The sequence below is a fragment of the Ictalurus punctatus genome, chromosome 3 (assembly GCF_001660625.3).
Source record: "Ictalurus punctatus breed USDA103 chromosome 3, Coco_2.0, whole genome shotgun sequence".
In the NCBI taxonomy this organism is placed as follows: domain Eukaryota; kingdom Metazoa; phylum Chordata; class Actinopteri; order Siluriformes; family Ictaluridae; genus Ictalurus; species Ictalurus punctatus.
This window is the reverse complement of record NC_030418.2, coordinates 24,585,317-24,612,452: the sequence shown is the minus strand read 5'-3', so window position 1 is coordinate 24,612,452 and position 27,136 is coordinate 24,585,317. Positions and strand designations below refer to the sequence as shown.

At 38.3% G+C, this 27,136-nt stretch overlaps 1 protein-coding gene across 2 annotated transcripts in view; it reads right to left on the bottom strand.

Annotated features, from left to right (window-relative positions):
* The window catches only part of LOC108263736 (adhesion G protein-coupled receptor A1), a 249,881-nt gene extending 230,787 nt beyond the window's left edge, over positions 1 to 19,094 (bottom strand). The window contains exons 1-2 of one of the 2 annotated variants that reach the window (XM_047154070.2): positions 18,444 to 18,570; positions 14,246 to 14,381 (exon numbers count right to left, since the gene is read on the bottom strand). Coding sequence is in view for 1 of the 2 variants with exons in the window: in XM_017464813.3 (XP_017320302.2) it covers positions 18,444 to 18,664 (221 nt within the window). In the remaining variant the exon portion in view is untranslated. Of the gene's footprint in view, positions 1 to 14,245; positions 14,382 to 18,443 lie in introns of both variants that reach the window. The other variant, XM_017464813.3, reaches the window with a different exon arrangement.
* Positions 19,095 to 27,136: the final 8,042 nt, after the last annotated feature.

The window sequence follows — 27,136 nt, the reverse complement described above, 5'->3', positions numbered from 1 at the left end:
AGGTACCAGAATCACACAATCACATTCACACCTAGGCAATTTAGAATAGTCAATCCACCTATCGGCATATTTTTGGGAGGTGGGAGGAAACCAGAGAACCCAGCAGAAAACCACACAGACACTAATTGTTGCTGTGCCAACATGCCAACCCTGTTTACCCATATTACAAAAGTGGTGTTGCATGCCATGCTGGCTTACTGCATTACATGCATGCTTGCTAGGAGTAAGACTTACCTATAGTTTAGGATGTTCTCTACTTTGCACTCTCTAGGCAAGCAGTTTTGGAGGCAATACACTCCAAATTTCATATTACTTTATTATTACCTTATATTAGATAATTATATATAATATAGGACAGGACATTGTTGCAGGGGATAGCATTGCCACCTCAGAGCCCCAGGGTCTTGAGTTTGATCCTGAGCTCTGGTTACTGTCTATGTGGATTTTTTCATGTCCCAGGTTATCCAGTTTCTTCCACTTCCAAAAAAACATGCGGTGTGTGTTCACACTTTAAAAAAAAAAAAAAAAAAAAAACATTGTAGATAATTTTCATACTTGTTCTCAAGTTCTTGAGCTTTTGAGTATAAAAAGAACTTGCTAGAAAAGACAGGAGTCCCTGGACCCTACTTGCCAGAACCATGGCATTAATAAAAATTCACACACAAAAACATGCACATGCCTTCCGGCACTGGTGTCTTGTAACACATCCTGGCCAAGGAATGGTATTGCTTGACTCATGTTTTCCTGCATCACCTCATCATGAGCACTATATGGTCATAACTAATGATTCTGAGCCTCCTCAGGTAACATACTCCTAATCCAATGCACTGTTTGCTTGTTTACAGTTATTGAGCTCAGATCAGCTTTTTATGATGAAAGTTTTCAAAAACAGTTTAGAGATGTGTTAAAAACTAAGTAAGGGCATATATTGAGTATTTATTGAATTTGAAATGTGTTTAAAATCTTACTGCTTTTCATTTGGATATATGGTCTTTTCCTGGATGAGAGAAAAAAGAGACTTTCAAGTATTCTGAAGGTCTAAAAAGGTTTTTCTTTATTTCTTGGAAATTTACATGTATTCAAATTATACTACAAGTGTTCAATTTCTATAATAGTCAGGTAAAGTATAAATACTCCAATGTAATACCTATAAGTATAGTAATGAAGTACAATGACTCAAGGACAGGACACCAGTCCATTGTAGGGCACCATGTACATACACATTAATAGACTCATTCACATCTAGGGGCAATTTAGTGAACTAATGCTGTATTCAAGGCAAGGCTGCAGTTTGTAATTCACCATCTCTAACCAGTAACAGTCACAGAACATGCCCCCTTAAACATAAAATTTAAACTCATCAACTTGGGGTAGTCTTCTCATCTACCAGTTACTTCCCCGTTTACAGAGTGACATTAAATCAACATGGCTGCACACACTGTGAACAGTGTTATGTGCTCCTTCTGTACGTTAAATTAGTTTATAGCAGTATTAGGTTTAGATCAGTAAATAAACAGACACTACGTGGTTAAATCTATAATACTGACAACACTAACCGCTGTTCTGAGAAGGTAATCAACAACATTACAGTTATCACTCATATAACTAACGATAGCTAGCTAACTGGCTAGCTTGTTGCTTAAGCTACTTGCTATTATCCGCTGTTGTTGCTGTACTGCAATTTCAGGCCAAAATGTTGCATGAATATTTGAAGTTCACTCAGGGCTGTTTCTAGGCATAGGTGAATTTGGCGGTCGCCTAGAGCACCACCAGCTTGTGGGCAGCAATGAGCACCCCAACGCCCCTGCCTGTTTTCCCTATCCACAAGAAAGAGAGTACCAGGGGAATAATATGGCCTAGGTATTTGGGGCGGTAGCCCCGAAGATTTTTTCTTTAGCCCTGAATAATTCTAAGACCAATCAGACAGGGTTTACTGATAAAAATGTGGAAATGCTTGTGTCTTATTGGCGGACAGGTCTCAATTCTGCCAAACGCGAGCAAATTCCTTGTTTTTTTTTTTTTTTTTTTTTTTTTACCAGTTAAGGGGTTCAAACTGAAACATTAACCTCCTCTACTCTCAGGAAAACCTCCTCTCCTCTAAGGAAAACAAGGTGTGTAAATGCTTATATGAGTTCTGTGTTATGTGAACATGATTACGTGAACAGAGCATAAGGACAGCTAACATAGGATGTCGAAGGGCAGTGTATCTGGTATTTAGCACTGTCTCTGTTCTCAGTGTTCACTTGATTTCTATATTTCAGACCGAGGAATGAAAGACCTTTGCAACTGTTTTTTCCGTGCCCTGCCCCTTCCCACAACATCCTTGGCAATTTAGTCAGTTATTTTCTGGCCTTCTTAAATCACATAAATGTAATGTGTAATTTCTATGCCTCTATGCCCAAGGTCTTATGAGTACTTGCGTATCTTTAATATATTCATAATATGAAGGGAGACTGAATCTCTTGAATCTTCATTTATGCAGTGTGAAACTGAACAAGACCAAATAAAAAAACAAACTGAAAGTATTGATTTCGCTCAAATTCAGGCTTGGGTATGAGAGTGAGAAGTGAGAAGAGTTTGCAGCTGCTTATCATACATGTGTAATGAGAAGTACTGATCAGATCCTATACTCTATGAATATACAGTATATGTTATGTAATGTACTAGAGATGTATTTCTTGTAACTCCAGCTGAGCAGTAAAACAATATTATATAGCAATCAAATGGATGACTGGATTAATTTGTGTAAAGTTGGTTTAGTAACCTCTCTCTCTCTCTCTTTCTCTCTCTCTCTCTTATCTATCTCTCGATCTCTCTCAGACTAGGGAGCATGGCAGGAACAGAGGCTCTGTGTTTGTGCAAACTCAAGCGTGTGACTGCGTGCAGCACCGTGTCCATGGCTCCGTTTAGCCAGAGGAAGCTCAGCTGCTTCTCGACCCCTCATGCCTTTTCCAGGCCTCTGCACAACGTCCAGGAAATTGCAGGCAAAACATAATTGTACATTATGTAAACAGCACATGCCGAACATCCAGCATGTCCTTCCAACTTTCTATTTACAATATCAATTATGCTATCCCAGGATAAGCAGCTTTCAGAGACAGAGAGGCAGAGGACAAATCAAATATTGTCTCGCCGGGGCTGCCGGAGCAAATGGTCTATGTCATTGCACTCTGTGTTTCTCTGATCGCTTCCATCAGGAAGGGGTGTGCAATACACACACACACACACACACACACACACACACACACACACACACAACTCTCTCTCATAGACATTCCCATATACAGTATTTAGCTGACGGTACAAAGAGGCCCCCTTTTAAATGTGTGTGTGTGTGTGTATGCGTGTGTATATGGGTTTTAGAGTATGCAGCAGCCTCTGTAGAGCTTTTGTAGATTTGCCTGGTGTTGGTCTTCATGGGTAAAAGTCAGAGCCAAAGCTCAGACTTAATTCACACACTCCCTATTTCCTATCTCCACTTTCAGAGGCCCACAGCTGGCCAAACCCTGAGAGAAGTGCTCTCAAAACAGCCTCGGGACATTCAACCATCCTACTGCATTATTATAGGGGTGGAAGAAATGAAAATAACCCAAACTTCAGCCCTTGGTGGGCACAAGTCACACGGACCAAGTAGGGTAGAAATAAAGATTTGAACTATTACAAACATGCTGAGCGGACAGCCCAGTTCTTTCCAGCCTCAGCTCCAAACCCTGTGTTATTCTGTAATATCAGGTTCCTTGGAATGGCTAACCAGAATAACATATTTCAAATAGGCTAACATTGATGTTGGATGTGAATCAGACATAGTTCAGATGGATATTAAGGAGGCTGTAGACTTGGAGGAGGAGAGAATGTGGCACATTTGGTTGGACAATGCAAAGAGGCAATTCTGGCTATTTTAGCCACCAGCCCTGCAGGACTTTTTTTAGCCTGTCTACACTGTGGAATGGTTACATCTTGATGCATTTGGCTTGGAAAATTGTAACAAGATAACACTGTGTTCTGTGAGAATAAAGCTATCCTACAGCCAAGCAATCCTGTAGTTAAAGACAAACAATAACTGTTGATACAGTGGCTCAGATTTAAAAATAAATAAATAAATAAATTAATTAAATTAAATTAAATAAAAACAGAGCATGTCACCACTACAAGGTCATCAATTTGCATTATAGCTGCCTGTAAACAAAAGGCAATGCCTTCCAACACATTATCAGATGATGACCTGTATGAATCCTCTCTCTGGAGAGCTGATAACATTCCTCCTCTCATAAGCTCACCCCCACAGACAGAAGCTGCGCTCTCAGGATGTTAACCCGGCTGCTTTACGATGTTTAGGAAAGCTGGAGCGCACAACACACTTCTGAGGGCCTTGGCTGCCAGGGGTCTAACAGATTTATGAGCGCTTAAATAACTTAACTATTTATTATGTCCAGACAAAGGGAGGCAGAGACAACAGCACAGTAACAGATGCTTGGCAGGCTCCCTATTTTCCTTTCCTTATATTCTCAGATAGTGAATACTCTGAACACTATCAGACACATTCTTAACTTGTCTGAAGGATACAATGGGATTTATGAAGTTTTGTTATATGTATGCAAGTGTGTGAGATGATATACATTTATTTTTCAGTGGGAATGGCTCAAAGAAACATTTCTGTTTTGTCTATGCATCATACAGTGTGATCTTTTTTGGATAATACTCTTTGACATATCTTTCAGAGATAGCTTAGTAGCAATAACTCAGCAGTCTGTGAACTTTCCTGAGAGTGAAGGTTTTGATTTGATACAAGGTGAGGATTTGATACAACACACGTTGCTTGTCTGAGGTTATTCACTTGGAAATTAGATAAAAGACAACATAAATCAGGGCACACAGGGACTTAGTGGTTAGCACGTTCACCTCACACCTCCTGGGTTAGAGGTTCGATTCCCACCGTGGCCCTGTGTGTGTGGAGTTTGCATGTTCTCCCCATGCTGCGGGGGTTTCCTACGGGCACTCCGGTTTCCTCCCCAATACCAAAGACATGCATGGTAGGCTGATAGGTAGGCATGTCCAACGTAACCATAGTGTATGAATGGGTGTGTGAATGTGTATGCGATTGTGCCCTGCGATGGATTGGCACCCCATCCACCCGCCTTGTGCCCAGTGCTCCCTGGGATAGGCTCCTTGTTCCCCACAGCCCTGTAGGATAAGCGGTATAGAAAATGGATGCATGGATGGACAAAATATATTGCAGAGGCATCGAATGCATGAAATTATTTGATTTTATAATTTTTAGTACTTTAATGCTTCATTTAATAAGCCGACACTAATCTGGCAGTGCTTGCCTACTGGCGAATCAATTTGGTTGTGCTAATATGACTGAGCAGTAAGTGCACATTTTAAAAAAATATCAAATTATTTTAGCTTATGGAAAAGTCTGACTTTTCTTAACCTTGCTGAAGACATGCAGCAAACAGACAAAAAAAAAACTGTATACAAAAAGTGTTATACCTTATCTCTTTACTACAAAACAGAATGCATAAGCAACTTGGCTAAGCATCTGGTCAACAAGCATGATGATGTCCAGACCTATCAGCAGGTGAGATGCTAAATGGTAGGAAGCATTTGTAAATATAAAAATTTTTTAGGGATATGATTAACTACTTTTTTGTGTAGTTCCTCAAGATTGCCATCACAAATTCCTAGTCTTATATTTTATGTAGACTAAAGAGTTTTTTTAAAGAGAATGATAAAATATTGGTGTTCAAAACAGAGATAAGTGTTAAACTCACAAAAAACTATAATCCCAGTTTATGAATTGATGTCATTTAACAGTTCATGCACACTGCACACGGTGCAAATATCTCATTACGCTCCCCGGGCCTTTACTCTCCGCATGTGGGATGCTATTTTTAGCTTCACAACGGTGATATTTGTTGACTTACAGCATTGAGCTGTAACTACTATAGCTAACATTTTGTGTATGCTTTTGAGAATGAATAGCATTTACATTCAGACAACAGAAACTTGCATCAATAATCCTTATTGGTTGATAATGTATATCAATCTAACTTGATACTATTAAACAAAACCATGTTTCAATTATTTTGTTACTTATTTGTTTAACATATGAAAAGCTTTGATTTGATAAAAACTATGAAACTCTAATTCAGGGCATTCAGTGGCAAAGTCATAATCATCAATAATCATAGTACTACACCTGGAATCAGTATTGAAACTTTTGTTATGGTGACACTGGCATAACATACATTAAGAATGCTTTTTGATATACATCCCTGTCGCTTTATAACAAATATTTTATAGAACTGGTTACAGAAACTAGTAAAAAAAATAGTAAAAAAAATATCCAAATAGTAAAAAAAATATATATCACTGTAGCTATATTCATTAGGTGGCATATGTCTCCTCTGTGGTAAAAATCTTGGATCTGGAACACAGTACAAGTGAGTATTTTGCAGGTGTCTTTTCTTATGTTTCACATCACAAACAATAATATGATCATGACAAAATGCAATCATGATATTGTGACATACTGTATGTAAACAGAAAGTGTGAGGATTCAAAAACAGCTGTACTTGTCAGTAATGCCTGATTTGATCAGTCTGCAAGATCAGACTCTTCTAACAGAGTTTAAAATCTGGTGTGAATTTAAATGCTGCATAAGGGCATCTTCTTCTGTCATAAATGCTTTCGAATTGGTTTCTGTGCAAATTGGCCTAGTTTATAATCAATCACGCAAAAGTTTTTTGCCCCATCACCATTCTTGTCTCCAGCACTTCTCAAATCAAAGTTATGCCCATGCATGACAATCCTAATACATCATCATCATCTGTCTTGAATTAATATGTAAAACAACACAACATATGGATTAATATAATGAATTTGAGCATTTAGACTTCAAATGGATGTTATTACTCTAGTTGATATTCATCTACCGATCAGCCATAACATTAAAACCACTGACAGGTGATGTGAATAACACCGATTTTCTCATTACAATAGAACCTGTCAAGGGGTGGGATATATTTGACAGGAAGTGAACAGTCACTTCTCAAAGTTGATGTACTGGAAGCAGGAAAAATGGGCAAGCGTAAGGATCTGAGCGACTTGGACAAGGGCCAATTTGTGATGGCTAGACGACTGGGGCAGAGCATTTCCAAAATGGCAGGTCTTGTGGGGTGTTCCCTGGTATGCAGTGGTTAGTACCTACCAAATGTGTTCCAAGTAAGTAATGACAACCAGTGAACTGGCGACAGGGTCATGGGCGCCCAAGACTCTTTGATGCGCATGGGGAGCAAAGGCTAGGCAACCTGCCACACTACAAAAATTGTTCAGAAATTGCTCGAGAAACATGAGAAAGTGTTCAAGGTGTTGTCTTGGCCTCCAAATTCCCCATATCTTAATCTGATCAAGCATCTGTGGGATGTGCTGGACAAAAAAGTCAGATCTATGGAGGCACCACCTCGCAATTTACAGGAGTTAAAGCACCTGTTGTTAAAGTCTTGGTGCCAGATACCACAGCACACCTTTGTGCCTCGGTGTGTCAAAAATGTTTTGGCAGTACAAGGGGGACCTACACAATATTAGGCAGGTGGTTTTAATGTTATGGCTGATCAATGTATGCTGTCATAGTCATTTGACAAATATTTTAGAGATGTGGGTGGAATATGGGGAGAAAACACAGTAAGCTGTGAAAGCACCAAACTTGGTGTAAATGACCAGACGTTGACATTATTATATCCTGTATTGGCTCTCTTGCTCACTCACATTCAGTAACTGCTTTATCCTGGTCATTGTCATGGTTGGTCTAGAGCCTATCCCAGGAATACAGGGCGTGACTGCTCTACAGTTTCTAGTAGTCAAGGGATTTGGTCAAAATGTTTGCAGCTCTACAAGAATAATTTAAATGTCAGTTAGTTAAAAATAATTCTGAATTAAATCTTTATGAACTGCATGGAAGTAATAAAACCTCTCAGATGTGACTTGAGGTCAAAGTTGGGGTGGCAACTGGGATGGGCTTGTGTTTAGGCCACTGTTTGCCTCCAAATATGGTCTTGCCCCTGAAAACAACTGTGGTATTGTGACTGTTTTAATCTGAACTCCAGTCATAGTGGGCTACAGTAGTTCATTAGTTATTTATCAAATTAAATTAGACATGTTAGTGGTAGATAGATGTTAGTGGCAGGAAAAGGCACCATGGTGGAGCAGCAAGTAGCATAAAGTGGTGATAAAGTAATGACTGAAGATAAACGAATGTTTGAGACAGGGAAAATGCTAACCGTCTCCAGGTTTTGACTTTCCCTCTCCAGGGTTTGACTTTGAAAACTCCAGGTCAGGGCTAAAACCTGTGTCCTAGACTAAATGCTCAGAGAAAGCCCATAGCTATTATTGTTCACCAGCATTCTACAGAACACTGAATAACACTGTCTGCTGGCCTCGGGTAATATCCACACAGAGAGATAAGGCAGTGCTGATTACCATGACTTGAGTACATGAGACCTTGCCCTGGGCTAGCGTATCATCTCTGGAACTGAAGACATAACACTTGAGATTATGTCACCACACTTCATATCATTCCGTCAGTTTGGATTACAGAAAGAGGGAGAGACAGATAGAGAGAATATGGAGAGAGAGAGAGGAAGAGACTTTGCTGATGAAATGGAATAGTTAACTCAGGGCATCTATGGACCTGTCATTTCCTATTAGGAAATCTAAGGTGCATGTTAACCCGCGGCCTTCACGCACTTCAGATCACTTGCTATCTGCCTGTAAAATTTTCATTCCTCAGCAGTGTGTTAACTACAGGATACATGTTACAACTGAGGAGAGCCAAGCCAAAAAAAACTGTAAATGAGATTGATGGGAGGAGAAAGTAGTGGAGAAGAAAAAAATGGGCTAAGATTGACAGGTTAAGAATGTTGGCATCTGAGGTAGCATGATGGTGCAGCACATCACCGCACAGCACCAGCAGCCCAAGTTTGATCCTGAGCTCAGGTTACTGTCTGTGTGGAGTTTCTCCAATGTCTCCTCAAGGTTCTTCGGTTTCCTCCCACCTCCTAAAACCACGTGGATTGGTGGAATGGCTGCTCGAAATTGCCCTTAGGTGTGAAAGTGTGTGTGCATGGTAGCCTGTGATGGACTGGCAGCCCAGTACTCCTGGGATAGGCTCCAGATCCACAACTTTTAGCAGAATAGTTTACTGAATTGGAGTAATGGGGATTTAAGCACAGGCATATTTTTTATTAAAATTCCAAATCAACAGGCAGAATCATGATCAAAAACAGGCAGAAGGTCAAAGGGAGGAAAACAATGGAAAAATAACACTCATAGTTGCACACAGAAAAGGTGGTAAAACCTCACAGAGTGTGAGTGTGTGAGTGTGTGTGTGTGTGTGTGAATGAGCAGTTTAAATAGTGACTAGGAGAAAACAGGAAACAGGTGTGCTCGAAGTCAGGTGAGTGTGAGCATTGTAATGTCTGGGCTGGATTCTGATCAGGACAGAAAGTGGTGGTTCCTGGATAGGCAGTGGACCCAGATGTAACAAATAAAGTGGTTATTGAGATGAATGAATGAATGAAAAATCCTAGAATCTATTTTTACAATAATTCCATTGATTCAATTTCAAACAGCTCCTTTCAGATGTTCTCGTTATTAGGATGGTAAGATGGGAAGGACTAATGCTGATTGGCAGGAGTAATGTTGTAGCTTGAACACTGTGATTAATGTCATAAATTAATGGTCAAAGAATGTTCTTATCAGAATCAAGGTTAGATCAATATTTAAATGTTCATGCAGTGAAAATTGATTGAATACATTAACACCTCCAAGAACATCAGGGGATCACAAATAAACATTTTCTTTTGAAAATGTTGGAGCTCTGGTGAACTCTGTGGTTTTCAGACCCTTTAATCTTACTAATGTGGTTTACTAAAAAAGGCTGAATGATCCTGTTTAAGGTTCAACACTCTTATTGGTGGCATGTTTATCGTGCCAGTAGAAAACCACAGATTCATTCCATGCCTGTGAACTAATTCAACACAAATCACAACTAATAAAAAGCAGTGAATTCCCCAAGTTAGTCATCTTCCCTTAAACGGAAACATCATTTCCAGATATGTGACTGCCACAGTCAAAAAAAAAGGATTAGAAATCCAAAAGGCAGCTGCTCAGCCTCACACTGACACTCACACTGTCAGTTATGGAAGTGAGGTGTGGGTCCATGCACGGAAAATACTAGTGCGTGGACAGATCCTTTCCACAAGAAGCCTGTCCTCATCTGTGTGCCAACCAGTAGCTCAGTACAGGCACTCTCTCTCTCTCTATCTCTCTCTCTTTCTCTCGCTGTAACTGATCCTAGTGCCAGAGCAGCTGTCAGTAAGCATTCACACTCCTCCTGTCGTCAGTAGTAACAATGCTGTACTACATTTGGCCTCATGTCACACACAGTTAATTCAGAGTTTAGCCTTTTCCCACTGCATAGATAAGGCACCAGAACATCAGCACTACAGTCCTCCAGACAAGCAAAAAAAAAAAACAGATGGACCCTACTGGCTTGAATCAAATCATGATAATTGAAAACTGCATAGATAATGTTACTTTTGCTTGCATTAATTTTATCAGAGCACCAATACTCTAAGAATGTCTAATGAGCAGGTGATAGCATTGCCACCTTACAGATCCAGGGTCCCCGGTTCCATCCTGAGCACAGGTTCCTGTCTATGTAGAGCTTTGCATGTTCTTCCTGTGTCTGTTTGGGTTTCCCCTGGGTTCCTTCAGTCTCCCAAAAAACATGCCAGTAGGCAGACGAGCTACACTACATTCCCTTTAGGTGTGAATGAGTGTATGAATGTGTATGCATTGTGCTCTGCAATGTGCTGGTGTCCCATAATTTCTCCATCTGGGGATAAATAAAGTATTATGTTATCTTATCTTATCTTATTTTATCTTATGGTGTACTCCCACCTCATGCCCAGTGTGTTCCCCCAGGGCTCTATCTCCACCACAACCCTGCCTAGGATGAAGCAGTTACTGAAGATGAATGAATGAATTAATGAATTGACTGATTAATTAATTAATGTCCTTTATTTAACAATTTTCAATTTAATTATACAAACAAAATGTTGCTATGTCGCCTGTGTCCATCTAGGTTTCCTCTGGGCTCTCTGGTTTGCTCCTACCTCAAAAAAAAAAAAAAATCAACCAATTCGTGGATTGGTGATAGGTAGATTGGTATATTTGCCCTAGGTTTGAATGCGTATGTGCACGGTGTTGTGTGGTGGACTATATAGGGTGTATTACAGCCTCATGACCAGTGTTCCTACTGATCTACTATGGCCCTGATCAGGAAAAGCAGTTACTAAAGATGAATAAATTAAATGATTTAACAAAGAGGTCCCTAACCCCCAGGTTATGACCCAGTACCATGCCATGGAAGAGTTGCTACCGAGTCGCAAGAACGTTCTGGAGAAAAATGTCTATGTACGCCACTGTATAATTTATTGTGCATTCTTTAAGAGCCACTAACCAAATTGACTTAGAGGGCGTGATTTCAGAAAACATTGGTTCCACTCTTGCAACAGACTCAGCCAATATTAACATGAGTGTGAAACAAACATTGCTTGAAAGTTTCTTTATTGGAGGAGGTAAGAAACGACCAAGTGATGGTGATAATGCAGAGACAGCTGCTGACGAGAAAAAGGGAAAAAAGAAAGCCGCCTTTAACTGTAAATATGATGACTCATTTCTAAAGACTGAAGGCTCTTAAATGTTTACTGCATACCTTAGCAAAGGGGGGTTTCTGCATTGACAGCCAAAACAAAACAAAATAACGTTACAGAGCAGACTGGATATTTGCAACATGCTTTGAGTCTTACTGTCCCCATCCCTCCTTGATGAGACTTCATTATTGCAGGGAAACATGCCCATGGCCCCTATTGATTGAACGTTATGGTGAGTTGTAATGTTTTGTTTTTTTAGTTTGTTGTTGTATACAGTTGACATTGAGACATAATAATTAAATGTTAAATTAAATAATTTTAACAATAACAAACATTGGGCAAGGGTGCACGGTGGCTTAGTTCGCCTCACACCTCCAGGTGTGCCTCACACCTCCAGGGTCGGGGGTTCGATTCCCACGGTGGCCCTGTGTGTGTGGAGTTTGCATGTTCTCCCCAGTGCTTCGGGAGTTTCCTCCGGGTACTCCGGTTTCCTCCCCCAGTCCAAAGACATGCATGGTAGGCTGATTGGCATGTCCGTAGTGTGTGAATGTGAATGTGTATGTGACTTTGTCCTGCGATGGATTGGCACCCTGTCCAGGGTGTACCCCGCCTCGTGCCCGATGCTCCCTTGGATAGGCTCCAGTGTGAGTGTGTGTGTGAATGGGTGAATGAGAAACAGTGTCTCATTCACCCATTCACACACACTCACACTTACACACCAACGGTGGCAGAGCTGCTATCTCTACGATACTCTTTTTTATAACCAATCATGTTACTGACCTGTTGCCAATTAACCTCCAGCTGTTTCTTTTTAGTAACACTTACTTTTGTTGCCCTATCCCAACTTTTTTAAGACGTGTTGCAGCCATCAAATTCAAAATTACCTTATTTGTTTCTTAAAATGGTACATTTACTCAGTTTAAACATTGGATAGGTTTTCTATGCTCTATTGTGAATAACATACAGTGCAGTGATTTTCAAAGTGGGGGCCGCCAGGGGGCGCCCGGGGGGCCTCAACAATTTGGTGTGCCCATCCCTCCCACTAGTATGTTTTCTCTCTCTCACTCTCAGACAACCACACACACACACAATCAATTCCTAATGTAATGTAATGTAATGTATTTTTAATGTGTTTTAAAGACATCTTGCAAAAGGGGGGCCTCAGTCAAATGTTAATGCCATTTGGGGGGCCTTGCCCTGGAAAAGTTTGGGAACCCCTGATATAGTGTATGGGTTTATGAGATTTGCAAATCATTGCATTCTGTTTTTATTTACATTTTACACAGCATCCCAACTTTTTTTGGAATTGGGGTTGTAATTGGGCAGCTGTTTGTCCAAAACAGAACCAACACATTCCTCTGCCAGCAGTACCACAAGTACCACAAGCTTCTGCTGAGATAAACATGTATAAACAGGAGCCAATTAACAACAAAGAAGGTGATCCAATAAAATGGATGCACAACCATACAATTTCTACAATTCTTGTATGCATGTGCTATAAGCACTCCAGATGAACATTCACAACTGGCAGCATTGTTACGCTTTCATGTCAAATCACTGTTTCAGTTAAAAAAAGGGCAAAGTTGGCATACTTGTCTTTCTTTAGATGAATGCACAAGGACACTGACAATGAGGGATTGTTGTTAATTTTGAGCTTGAAAATGTATCATGTGTCAGGGATTTTCCAAATCAATTCAATTAATGTCTATAAATACATATAAAACACATTGCTGTAGTATTTGTGAAATCTTCACTGCAGGCTGCACATGAATTCACATCCTGTCACTAAACAAATTAAACAAGTGGGGAGGTCTGTTCTGTCATTTCATAATGCTAGTCAACAGAAAGCTAAATTAAAAGTTGCTTCTATAATATAATTACTGTAATTACTGATTATAGCTCAGAGTGATTCAATAAATATGGCTATCCTTATGAATTCTTAGCTAATGTTAGAAGCTAGTGCAGAATGTAATTATGTCAGGGTCAGACAGGGTATAGTATAAACAGGCACACTGCTCAGACACAATAGATATTAAATGACTTTGCCTAAAGAATATTTACTGTGAAAATTCCAAAGATGATAGTGGTTTTATTACAATTGCACATGTTCTGAAATAGGTGTGAACCTTCTGTTAAATGTGTAAGATACTAGACTTAACCCTAGACCTAGACCTGTCCAATCTCCTTACACTGAACCCATCAAATGAGTAAATATCCCTGTGACTCCATAAACCTAATACAAACAAGATCCAACAACATTCGATGTAACCCAGAATGTCTTAATTTCAATAATCATTCTAATAATTCAATCTTCACTAATAAATCAAATGAGATTGCCTCTTTGATATGTTGCTCTTATAAAAGGGGGGCATCCTGTTCCATGCACCCAGAGGAGCAATAATGCCAGCATGCTAACAAGGATAAAGCAGCACCCCAGGGTCTAAGGGCAATAAATGTGAAAATGAAGGAGGCCAAAGGGAGGCATTAGTACACTGCCAGAGGAGTGAACAGTCCAGTCAGCTTACCTCTGGCCATACACACACTTCCCTCTTGAAGCTGTTTATTTTTTCAGTGTGGGGAAACAAAAGTGAGACGAGGGTGGCCACTTCAGTTTGATAAGAGGTCACACTTCCTAGTGCAGGAACAAGACTTCCTGGCCAGCTAGGACCAAAACATAGGATCAAATTTCCAGCCAAAAGTCAAGTACATATGTATTGGTATGATCATATACATAATATATACGAATATATACATAAAGGCTACATCTTTACAGCAGAACAGTTTATTTGAAGTAAAATAACTTTAAATGACATTTGGTAATACTTGTTTAAAACTAAATACCAGGACTGGTAAAATTAATTTTTTAAAAATAAAAATAATGGTCAGTTTTTTTTGGCATTCACATTTACTGCTAACAAATGGCTTAAAGTGAATTCTTGTTTATGTTTATGGAACTAAGAACAACAGCACCACCCATGGTCATGTGTAAAAATAATCAGAATGGTATGAATTAGAAGCTGTGGCTGATAACTTTCTAGCCCAGACAATAGATTTACATAGCCTATCTTTGACAATTGTGTAACATAATTACATTTGCTGAACTACCCCTTGATTTCATGAGCATTGAGGCTAATGTATTTAATGTATTTAATTTAATGTATTTAATCTGCTACCTCCAGCCATAACACATAATCAGTAGTAGTGTAGAAGGTACGATAAGGGCTGTAAAACTAAATAAAATAATAATAAATACATTTTAAAACTAAATAATGTGGATTATTTTCTTGATCATTAATGCCTTTGTATGACAAACTAGAAGTAAACAAACTAAGCATACTGTCCAAACCAAATTACATGAAGGAACAAGAGAGAGAACTGTAATGCATTGATAACAAGTACAAATTTTAATATCTTATTGTGCTGCTTTAGAATTTATGTACAGCACAGAATTATGTAGAATACTACACAAAAATGATCTTCAAGTTGAAACCCTTTCATATGTCACAGCTGGTAAAGCTCCACATGAGTGACATTACACCAAACTGATCTGTAAAGCTGCAGTGGTATTCATATCCAGCAGGTTTGGTTTATACTCTTGGGAAAAATAATTCCTTTCACCTCATATTAAAGCCTTCCTTTACACTCAACCTAAATTTGCAAACCACATGAAATTGTAGTAATCAGATAAATGAGAAGCTTTTATTAGTACACATCTGCTACTAAAACGAGTGCACCCTGGCCATTAGTGAGCAAGCCCTCAGCATGAGGGAATGAAAACAGTCAAGACCACTACAGTCTGCATTTATAGGTAGAGCACTAACAATATCTGGCTCCCCACTGAACGTGCTTAGGCAGGTATCAGGTAGTGTGTTACAACAAACTGACATCAAAGCACTATGCATCAGGACTATATCAATATCTTAACCATATCAGTATATTCAGTGGGAGGAAACTATAGAACTCAGAAGAAACCCACAAGGACACATGCAAACACATGAAGCTCCACCCAGACAGTAACCATAGCTTGGGATTGAACCCAAGACCCTGGAGTTGTGAGGCAGCAATACTACCCATGCACCACCTTCACTCCATTATGCACTGTTATTTATGGAAACTGAACATCTATAATTTCCCATGCAGGGTGTTCCTGCCTCGTGCCCAGTATTCCTGGGATAGGCTTCAGCTTTACCCAGACCAGGATAAAGCAGTTACTGAAGATGAATAAATGTATTCTATAATTACACTATTTCTTTAAGTACATGCTTCACTTTAATTTAATGTTCTTTATAATGTATGTCAGATATTCTCAAGTGTTCAACAGGAAATTAGAAATGATCATTTATCCAAATTTCTGCTCACTGTTGCACCTGTCATTGATTAGTACACGCCTGTGAAAAAAAATGGGCCAAGCCAAAAATGGTAGAATATTAAGCTTTTAATAGTATAAACAACAAATCATTAGTTGGCTTGGCCATTTTGTATTTCTTTTGCCGAAGAGCGTATACCTCAATACAAATGCATGCACTAGCGCAAGAGCCAGGGATGAGGCGATTGTGTACTATCTATATGATATAGATATAGAGATATAGATATAGATATATGTGATTATATATACACTTAGATATTTCTTGGTGGTATGATGCGCAATGCTGTAACTGTAGCTTGCTCCTTGTTTCCAAATACATCCGCCTGCTATACTCCAGACATCAACCAAGACATCATGCACAATTAAGCATTCACACAGCTGATGGGCTAGCTAATTCATTTTGGATTTGTTACCCCTGACATATTAATGTTGATTCTGAATGAACATTGGCATCAGAAAAAGGGCTGCTCATGTAACAATTACATTCTATTTTTCCAGATAAACTAATCATCTAATCTGAGTTGTGTTACAGCAAAAAAGATAAGATAAATAATACAAAACACAGTCCAATAATGCCAATGTAGTTACCCTGAGGAAAATCACTTCTACAAATTAAAATTTCACAATAACCCACTCTGCAGGAAATCTACTGACTAAGCAGGAGATCAGCCATAAGGCATATGTAATAGTGTACCCAAGGAGGTAGAGCTTTTCTGTTTATGTTGATAGGGGTCCATTTAGAGGTGTTAGTTTAATATGTCCTGTGATGTTCTCACAAGATATTCCTGTAGTGTCTCACTCAGTACAGCAGGCACTGAAGTAGCTTCAGTTAGAGTATTGTGTACTCAACAGAAAAGAGAACTTAATTGCTGAGTGACAAGCCTTTTAATAATTCATTGGTAGATTTATTTGACATGGAAATTGGATGAATTATTTTCTGCGCCTATAATTTCTATGCACTAAATTCCACCATGATTTAAAGATGCAATGCAAGAAAAAAAGAAAGAAAAACTTCATTACATTTTCTCCTGCAGTAAGTTTCCAATCATTCTATCAGTCATGAGATAATACTTTTTTTTTTAGCTATTGCTGCTTACTGCCTGCATTGAATGCACTACTTATAACTGCTAGCAGCTGTAGGAACACTGAAGAGAGCAATTTAACAATATTATATTGGTTATAACATGGTACAGCATTATAGCTTTGTAAATTACATCACAGTGTATCTTTCTAACATATACACAGGTGTATATGTTACACATTAGCAGTTTTAATACTGACCAACTCCATTGTTACTCAGGGTAAAAAGCTATCACCTGGAGATAAAATAAATAAATAAATAAAATACTTCTAATAGATGTTTCATTTTAGTTCCATTTCTCTAATATATACAGTTATAATTAAAATGTACTGTATGTATTTATGTTTTTTTCTTCTTATTATTATTATTTGCAATACTATTACTATCTGCTTGTACCTTGTTAGCAAACCTAAATATTGAGACCACTGTCATACATTGTTTAAATTGCTTGAAGCAGTACTTCTCAAAGTGTAAGGGACCTCCAGGGCCAGTGAAGAACAGCCATGGGTCCATTATTACTTTTATTTTTAGTTTTGTTACAGTGGTGGAAATATAACCCAACATAATCAAAGCTATTATATTTAGTGTTGTGTTCTTACAGTTATTAGTCAATTTACAGTGAGAAGAAAGAAGAGACCATTTTTGCAGAATTTGCATCTCACATTTGATTTGTTTGTAAGCAATTTTTTCACACAGATATTTTAAACATAATGTCTGAATACTTTTTTCCTTATCAGTTTCATTTTTGTAAAACATATATTTTCTTTATGCTTATTAATACATACCTTTTGTTCATATTTATAACAACAAAGTGAAAAGGCACTGTGTGTTAATTTGAAGTGGATAATATGCACTGGAAGTATATTAAATAACAAAAACAAACGTGTCTGAATACGTGTTTCCCCTCACTCTAACTGGCCCCTTGAACTGAACCTCAATAACAGGTAGGTTTATAAATAATGTCAAATTAGACCTAAAGTTTTCTGTGAATTTCAATTTCAGGAGTAAAAACGCTCTGTGGCTCCAGTAAATATCCAGAAAATGATTATATACAGTTAAATAATTAGTCAAATATTCGAATATATGGATGTGGGTTAAGGGGGTGTGTGTCGTTTATTTGAGAGTTAAAGGAGTTTATTTAAAGGAGTAAAAAAGTTTAAGAAGCCCTGGTTTAAACGATTGATATTTCTGCCACTCCTACACAAACCCATGCATCCATCCATGCATCCTTTAACTCATGCACCCAACCCTCCCATGTTGCTCTCAGTGGACTCACAGTGAGGCGGTGGTGCTGAGCAGCGTGTGGGGCTCGAGCGTGTCCGTCAAATCCGCATCATCACAAGTCACGGTGACGCGCGCGCTGCGCCGGTTCAGCGCCCTGGAGCGCTCTGCTGCACACTCACAGCTCTCCACGGTGAGGTCGGGACAGTGTCTCCTGCTCGCCACACTTATCCTCCACAAAGCGACCAACGCAAAAACCACGCTCACTACTTTCATTATGAGGCGAAAACGCGCGTCGCAGTGTTTTAAGTTATTTCTCCCCAACCTGGGAGGTTGTAACGGACCATCTCACGCGTAAATCACATAAAATGCAGATTAGGTGACCGTGAACGGATGACACTTGGCTTTCCAACTCCTGAAACATCTCCAAAAAACACTGCGCATGAACTGTAAATGACGTGCATGTCCTTGAGATGTCACTTGGCAAAAGTTGCTCGCGCTTCTTCTTTCAAACGCGTTGCTCGATTAATAAACTTGTGAAAAACTTTGCTCGGTGTCTCAGAGTTCAGTGTAGAGATGTAGCGCCGATGCACATCTGTGCGAGAAACGATCCGATTTCAGCCTAGTGAGACTTGTTAAGTTCACGCTCCAGTCAACAGGTGGTCGGAGTGAAAGATGCGGTGCCTGCACGCGCCTTCTGTCCCGAGTAAGCACTCGCCAGGGTAACTAGCCCCTCCTACCAAGACCATAAACGGAAGTGCCGTGCATTCCTATTGGCTCCAAACTGACCACGGGATTTAAATCCGCCCTGTGAGCCAAAAGAAGGCGTGTGGCTACATCCCAAATCGCTCATAAATGGATAAATGTCATTCAATGGATAAATGTCATTCAATAGTCAAACGGGTTAGTACGTTACCAAAAAGAGCAAGATAGATTAAGATTAGACTTTGAATCACTCGTAGAGTTTACATGTGTAATGGGCTGAGTCTTATGGCTATTTTACTAAATATAAATGAATATTTTTTGTTCAACACATACACTTAGAAAAAAGAAACTAACCTGTACCTTTCAGGGTGTGAATGATTGTCATTGGCATTGTTCCCTCAATGGCATTTGTATTTAACCTTTAAACTGTTTACCTTTAAGCTCATTTGCACTAATGTATTGTACATAATTGGGATCTTAAGTCGCACTGTTGTTGTTTTTTTGTTTTGTTTTGTTTTGTTTTTTTTGTTTTTGCATGCTTTTTTTCCTTGGGGAACCTGAAAAATACCTTTTTTGGACAGTGAAGACTTTATAATGTTCAGGGTTGTGGTGGATCCTGAGCCTACCATGGGAACACTGACAGAGGCATGGACACACTGAATGGGACACCAGTCCATCCCAGGGCCATGCACACACTTTCACACACTCCTTCACACCTAGCATCAATTTAGAGTAGCCCATCCACTTACTGTAATACTTTTCAGAGATAGGAGGAAACCAGAGAACCCAGACGAAGCAATGCAGCATTCTACACAACTGTGCGTCATCTCTCTCTCTCTCTCTCTCTCTCTCTCTCTCTCTCTCTCTCTCTCTTTTTTACAGTTACGCTTTTTATATTTGTTGCAATAGAAAGATTATGACTAATCAATAGCAAGACCAGTCAAAACCTGAATGATTACCCAAACACAACTGTCAGCTTGTGGTGTAAGTTATCTGCATTATCTACATTTACATTTACATTTACATTTATTCACTTAGCAGACGCTTTTATCCAAAGCGACTTACAAATGAGAAAGATACAAGCAAAAATCTATGTTTGTTGAAGTTCTTGCAGCGTATTTTAAACCATAATTTCAATTGTCATTGTATGTGATTACTGCATTTGTTTTAGCTTATAACAATCTATACATTTTCCTAACACTTTATTTGTGATTCAGAGGAAATTAATGTTTTGTGATTATCTAGTGTCGGAGTTTCTGATAATGAGTACCAAGCTTAATCTCATGACATTTATTGAAAGGATTATTTACTGTACACTCACATTAATATACATCAGTTTCAGTTTTTAGATATACAGTAGTGATGATTGTATGGCAGCAGAATCATGCAAAATGTTTAGATAATACAGTAAGTTTGGTTTATTCTATGTTCTCTATGAGTAATTGCAATATGTTGAATCAGCTTGAGTGTTAGTGAAGAGTATTGTTAATAATTTAGGGATTACTGTGCTGGGCTGTGCATCTGAGAATATTAATAGATAAATAATATCTCTTATTTAAGATAGACCTATATTTGAGATGCAGCAGTTAAGGTGGGGGTGGAATGGCATGTATGTGCATTGTTTTGCAACGTGTTGTTTGTATGATTTCCAGTTTCGAAGAAATTGTGAACCCAGTGTGTAGTACTTTTTTCTTGAAATGAAACAGCTGTTCTCAAAGACTATTTATTTCAACAAAACTGTATTTACTGTACACATTACTTATTTCAATTGCATTTTAGTGTAGTACTCAGCCTGTGAGTTGGACCTAGTGCAGTATAGTTGTAGCTATGTATGTTAACCACAGCTACACAATGTTGAATGTATGTGATTATAAGAGCTAATATAATATGATAGATAGAGGCAGAAGCTTTAACAGCTGGTTTAGCTCCAAAAGCCATACAGCGAATAGAGCTTCCCTTGAGTGTACAGAGTGAGGGAGAGATCATGAAGGGCAGAGTGACCTCAGACCTGCAAACCTACCGTGAATTTTCCATCCTTCGCTGCATGACAACCAACAAATGAAATGATCTATTTGTGGGAAAAAATCCTAACAAACATTCTCAATCCACTTCCCTTTCTCTGCTTTTCACACTAGAGTTCTTTTTAGGAGCAAAGACCAAAAGCATACATTAGGCTTTGCGTTCCTTAGGCTGCACAGGGTGGTTGTTTACACAGATGTACATTCACCTCTCCAGCTTTGGAAGTCCAACAAGGGAATCATCCCACCTTCCCGTCTGAGGCAGAATTGGAAAGATGCATACAGCTCACATCATCGACTGGAATGATGAATCACTACACCGAGAGGAGACAAGGAGAAGTTGTTGGATCTAGGCCACTCAGCTATCAGCTCTTTGCTAATGAGAACCAGAATCTTCATCATTCTATAATGTGTTGCAAGTGTTAGGTTTTGTTTCAGTGATTTTGTAGATTTGATTCACTTCACACATCAACAAACCGCTATGCAACGCAAAAGTAACACATTTAACACATTTGAGCTTTTGAGATATAAAATATATTCGCAGACATACAATAGACCCAAATACTTGGGCAATGCTAATTGCACACAGTTTTTCATCTAAGCATAAAATGCTAGTGATGGTAATGGTATTGAATGAAATAATGCAATTAAATATATAACTTTTTTTAAAATCACTTGTCTGAAGGGAGGTACTTATGGGAAAATAATATGCATTTCACATTGTTATTAAGTGAATACTGTATGTGATTGCACGTAACAGTTATTATTTAATGCTTTTCGAGACACTCAAACCGCTTTACATAGTATGGGGGAGGGTATCTCCTCAACCACCACTAGTGTGTAGCATCCACCTGGATGATGTGACGGCAGCTATAGTGCACCAGAATGCCCACTACACACCAGCGATTAGTGGAGAGGAGAGTGTGATGTAGCCAATTCAGAGATGGGGATTATTATATATATGTTTAGTATATTATGTTATGTATATTATTAGTGTATATGTGACCAATAAAGACTCATTATCATTATCATGAGGGGGCCATGATAGAGAAGGGCCAATGGGGGAATTTCACCAGGACACCAGGGTTATACTCCTACTCTTTTCCCATAAGTGTCATAGGATTTTTAATGGCCACAGAGAGTCAGGACCTGGGTTTAACGTTTCATCCGAAAGAAAAGTGTCTCCTTCACTATACTGGGGCATTAGACCCCACAGTGATCACCCCCTGCTGGTCTCACTAATACCAATTATAACAGCAACCTTAGTTTTCCCCAGGAGGTCTCCCATCCAAGTATCGGCCAGGCTCAACCGAGCTTAGTGTCAATGGAAAACCAGGCAAGAACTACAGGGAGATATGGCTCAGGCAATTTTCACATGTAATTGCATGCGAAAAACATGTGAAAGTGCCTTTCACAATGTTATGCTTTGAAATTGCGCATGATCACATGTGAAAAAGAATTATTAGTATGAGAAAATCACATTTGGAAAATAAAACATTACATCTGAAAAATTAACATATCAAAATAAATAAATTATGTGGAAAAAACATACATGAAAAATAAAACCACATGCCCCAGATTTTAAAATTGCATAATGTTTGTAAAAAAAAATAAATTAAAAAAAAAAAAAAAATGGACATGAAAATAAAACTACATGCAATATATATGAAAACTGCTATACATGTGAAAAATGTGTGAACATGGCACAATAGAAAAAAAAAACGTAAATTTCACATAATATGATACATTTCAATCATGTGATAATTGATTATTTAGCTCCTTTTATTAGTTCCTTGTCACTAAATATTTAGGCCCATTTATAATGGGTGAAGTGCATTTAGCCCTAATTATTATGAACAAATAAATGCACTAGGGGTGTAATGCAAAGCCACTAATTGTATCTGTACCTATATCTGTTTATTGCTCCAGATATCCATATCTGTATTTGGATTTAAACTTGGAGTAGGTGTCTCCTAAACTGTGAACTGGAGAACCCGGATGAAACACAGACATGCACAGAAACTCCACATAGTCAGTAACCCAAGCTCAGGATCGAACCAGGAACCCTGAAGCTTTTTTTTTAATGTACCATACTACTACCAGTTCATAATTGGTCTCAACTGGACATGTGCATGGGATGTTCTTTTAAAATCCTGCTCAGAGCTATTATTTTTGTTTGATTTTTTCCCAAATTAATTAAATTGTTCTACTTCCCAAAATATAAACAATCAAGCAACCTAATTTAAAATCATGCAATGTAAATCTATCATGCAGCCCTGCACGTTCCATCATGTTCTTTGTCCTGTGAATTTCATATCTGACCACTCACTGCACCCACATGAAAATAAAAATGTCCTGTGATCCTTTCTGGCAAGCTTTCTAAAAAGCCCTGCTCTTATTCATGTCTGTATTTGTATCTCTTTAGAACACATTCTGTTCATTTTGAATTAATGTATTCATATTTGGTTACTTACCTACTACTGCACCGTATTGAAGCTTGGAGCATTGAAAATGCAGTGATAAAAACAGAAATAAGCAGTCACTTATCACTCAGGTATGATTTCTAGGTTCTCCACACGGATAGTTGTTCACCAAATGATACCCTAAAAATAACTTTAAAGATGAGCAGAATCTCACTTCATACAGGCAGAGGTCTTTGTGTGATAAAAGAACTTTTTGTTAGGTTTGGTCCCCAGACATAATGACTGTCTAATCTTCCTCCAGCAGGAGGAACTCTGATAGCATAGAAACATGTACGGCAGAGAGACACTGGCTCACACTCTGACAAGTATACACACATCAGCAGAGAACAAGAGAGCACATGGATGCAAATCTGTCTGTTCCTACAACATCAGGAAAATATCTAAGGACCATAAATGAAACATTAGACAAAATACAAAGGCTCCAAAAGCTCACGGTCTTATAATAAATGTATACTTGCAACAGTGAAGAAACATTTAACAGACTTTTACAGTGTCGTTTTGAGTGACATAATTAGACTGCAAGAATGTTTTTTTATTCATGTGCAGCATGTAGCCTAATCTCAACCCCCTTCAAATTCATTTTGTGAAAATAGAAATAGTTTCAAGTACTCTGGTCAGGTAATTACCTTACAGGCTGCTAAGGTTAAAACATTAATTTAGAGTGTACCACAGCACTGTTGTATTCTCTAATCTGATCAGTCAGAAGGTGTTGATTAATTTTCCGTAACATTACTGGTTTATACAAATGCACTCATACTTATACTTTACATTAATGTTTCTATAGTAACATCTCATTCACAGGGACTCGTATGGCAGACTCTCCACATAATATAAGTATATTAATAAAAACATATACTGTTATTTAACAAATGAAAAATATCATTATTGATATCAGGTAGCTTTCTGTAAGGAGATATTTATTTAAGATTCATGGAAAGAGTCTTCAGTGTCAGTGCTTTGTAATAGATAGGGGTAAAGCTGTTAATTTAGGTTTTCCACCACAGGAAAGTCTTCATGTCAGAAAATGTTATGTTCTGCTCTTTCTCTGTAATATGACCATTCCCTCAAGGCTTTCGCGACTTTGTGATCGCAGAAATGAACGCAAATAATATATTTTATTATAATATATAATAAAAAAATAATTTAAAAAAATACAAGAATGTACAGACGTTATGACAACACGTTTTTAGTATTATTGTCTTCAAGAAAGAGAAAAAAAGAGGATAGTGAAGACTAATGGCTATTGTTGATAAATTGCTAAGAGGAATGAAACACTTAGGGATGTGTTGTTATTGAAAATCAATCAACTTCCAGCTGGTAACGCCGCATTGCACCCTGTCATGGATTATTTTCCTATAACAGCACATACTGTTGTGTTTTATTCCTTACATAAATAAAGTCTTTGAGAAAAGAGTTATTATTTTTTACATATTTTATACATTCAAGCTCAGTCCCAGATAGTGTGTCTAAACATGAAAAACTGTGATTATAATGAGAGTGCAATCTCTAGCTAATTTCTGTTAGCCACTGACTGTCTGCACCTGTTAACCAGCATTAACATTCACCAAATACATGAAGAAACATGAAGCTAATTACTACAGCTTGCCTTGTCCAAAACACTTGTTAAATATAATTAACATTAACCCACACTTTCAATTACATCATGGTGAACAGCTTTAATGCTACATTATCATTAACTTTCAAAAAGGCAATAGGAATGTCTAACATTACCGCAAGCTGTATGCTAAAGTAATGTTATCAACTCAGGTTAGCGTCTAGGTTGGCATCACTCATCCCGATATAACCTCAGTCTCAGATAAGATGCAGACCCAGAGAATTATAGAATAACTTCAGTCCATATTTCACAGCCAGCATAAACACATGACACTAGTAGTGTAAAGCCAACATTGAGGAACATTACATCATATTCACTTTTGAAGCCATCGCGATAGGTAATGTTAATTATCACTTGCTGAGTTACTGTTTTCCAGTGAATACATTTTCAAGAGCTCCCTGCCTAAATATCACAAACTCGTCCAGGCAGTTTCAGCAGCATTGACGCTAAATAGTGAACTTACCGGTGGTCATTTGGTTTCCTCGCCTCAGGACTCCAACTCTGCAGTCACAATCAAAAGGTCAAAGCAACGAACATTCACTTTCAGGCAAGTTCATATTTACTGATGAGCGCAATAATTTAACACATGTTGTATTGGTCACTCGTATTTTTTTTTTTCTTTTTTGATCACATTTATTGGATGATTTAGCACAGCATGTGTTGAAATAGTAATAACAAAACGTGTGTAGGATATTAACACATCCTTTCTGAGAGTGTAGCACGTCCCCTATGCACTGTTGGCCTCCAAAATGTGTTTTCATTATCTTACATAATTGTGTAAGTTCACAAAAATGTATGCCAGACTTTTTTTTATAAGTAAAAGAAGAAGAAGAAGAGATCAATTGACATTTGTGCATTTTTAGTCTAACATTATGGTTATGGCACATATGATTTGTAGTTGGCCTGATCCAAGTGTGAACGTGAGGAGTACTACGAATTTCTTAGTGCAAACAAAGGTCTCATTAAGGCTTGTCTTTATACACGAGAGGTCTAAACTCACTGAATACAGCCATGACAGAGGCTGTCTTGTAGCTAAATGAGAACTGACTCATCCTTGCTGTCTGGGAGGCAATGTTTATGGTTTAATAGATCTCAGTTTATGGTTACTGTATTTTACAAATGGCTCCCCTCTCAATCAGAATGACACTAGTCAACTACAGGGATCTGTTAATAGAAGTCAGCATTTGCATTTATCCTGTCATCTCAGCTGGGAGTCTGAAAGAATATAATTAGCCTGTTCTGCTTGGGAAGGATGACTTGCCTTTCTTCCTGTTTAAAAGTTAGCGTCAGTATACATAATAAGGTGATTAATGATCTTCTCCATGTATGTTCAGCTGCCCTGTGACACTGATATTTTTGATTTTTTGATGTTTCTTAAAACCTGGTAATGTGTTACAGTCAGATCTGTTAATTATTGTGTAGTGTAGGGAAAACCCCAGCCCAGCGTGTCCCATAAGAGCCCCAGCAGTATTCCAGCCTGCAAGAGGAAGCTCCAAATAGCAGAACAGATAAGGAACAATTTGTAAAAATTTGATTTTTCTATAACATTTTATTTCCTGACTTATCAGTAGAGACACTCATATAGTTTCCTTATAATGACAAGCTGTCTCATACCTTCAGATTCTTTCAGGATATGATCGAATCATCTAATTATTTCACTCCCACTTTTTCTTCACTTGCTTGTACACACCCTCTATCGTTTTTCTCATGTGAAAATTCTAGTGTGTCCTTCACATACATACACACAGCTGTGTATCTGCTACTCCTGTGACCTGGACTTATGATAGGAACACTGCACTACTGTTGTCTCTTGTGAGTTGAGAAGAGTGTATTATCAAGATTCCTTAACTGCAACAGACTGAAACTGACTGTCCAAATCCAGTAAGCTACATAATAATGTCCATATAATACATTTGGGGTGAATAAT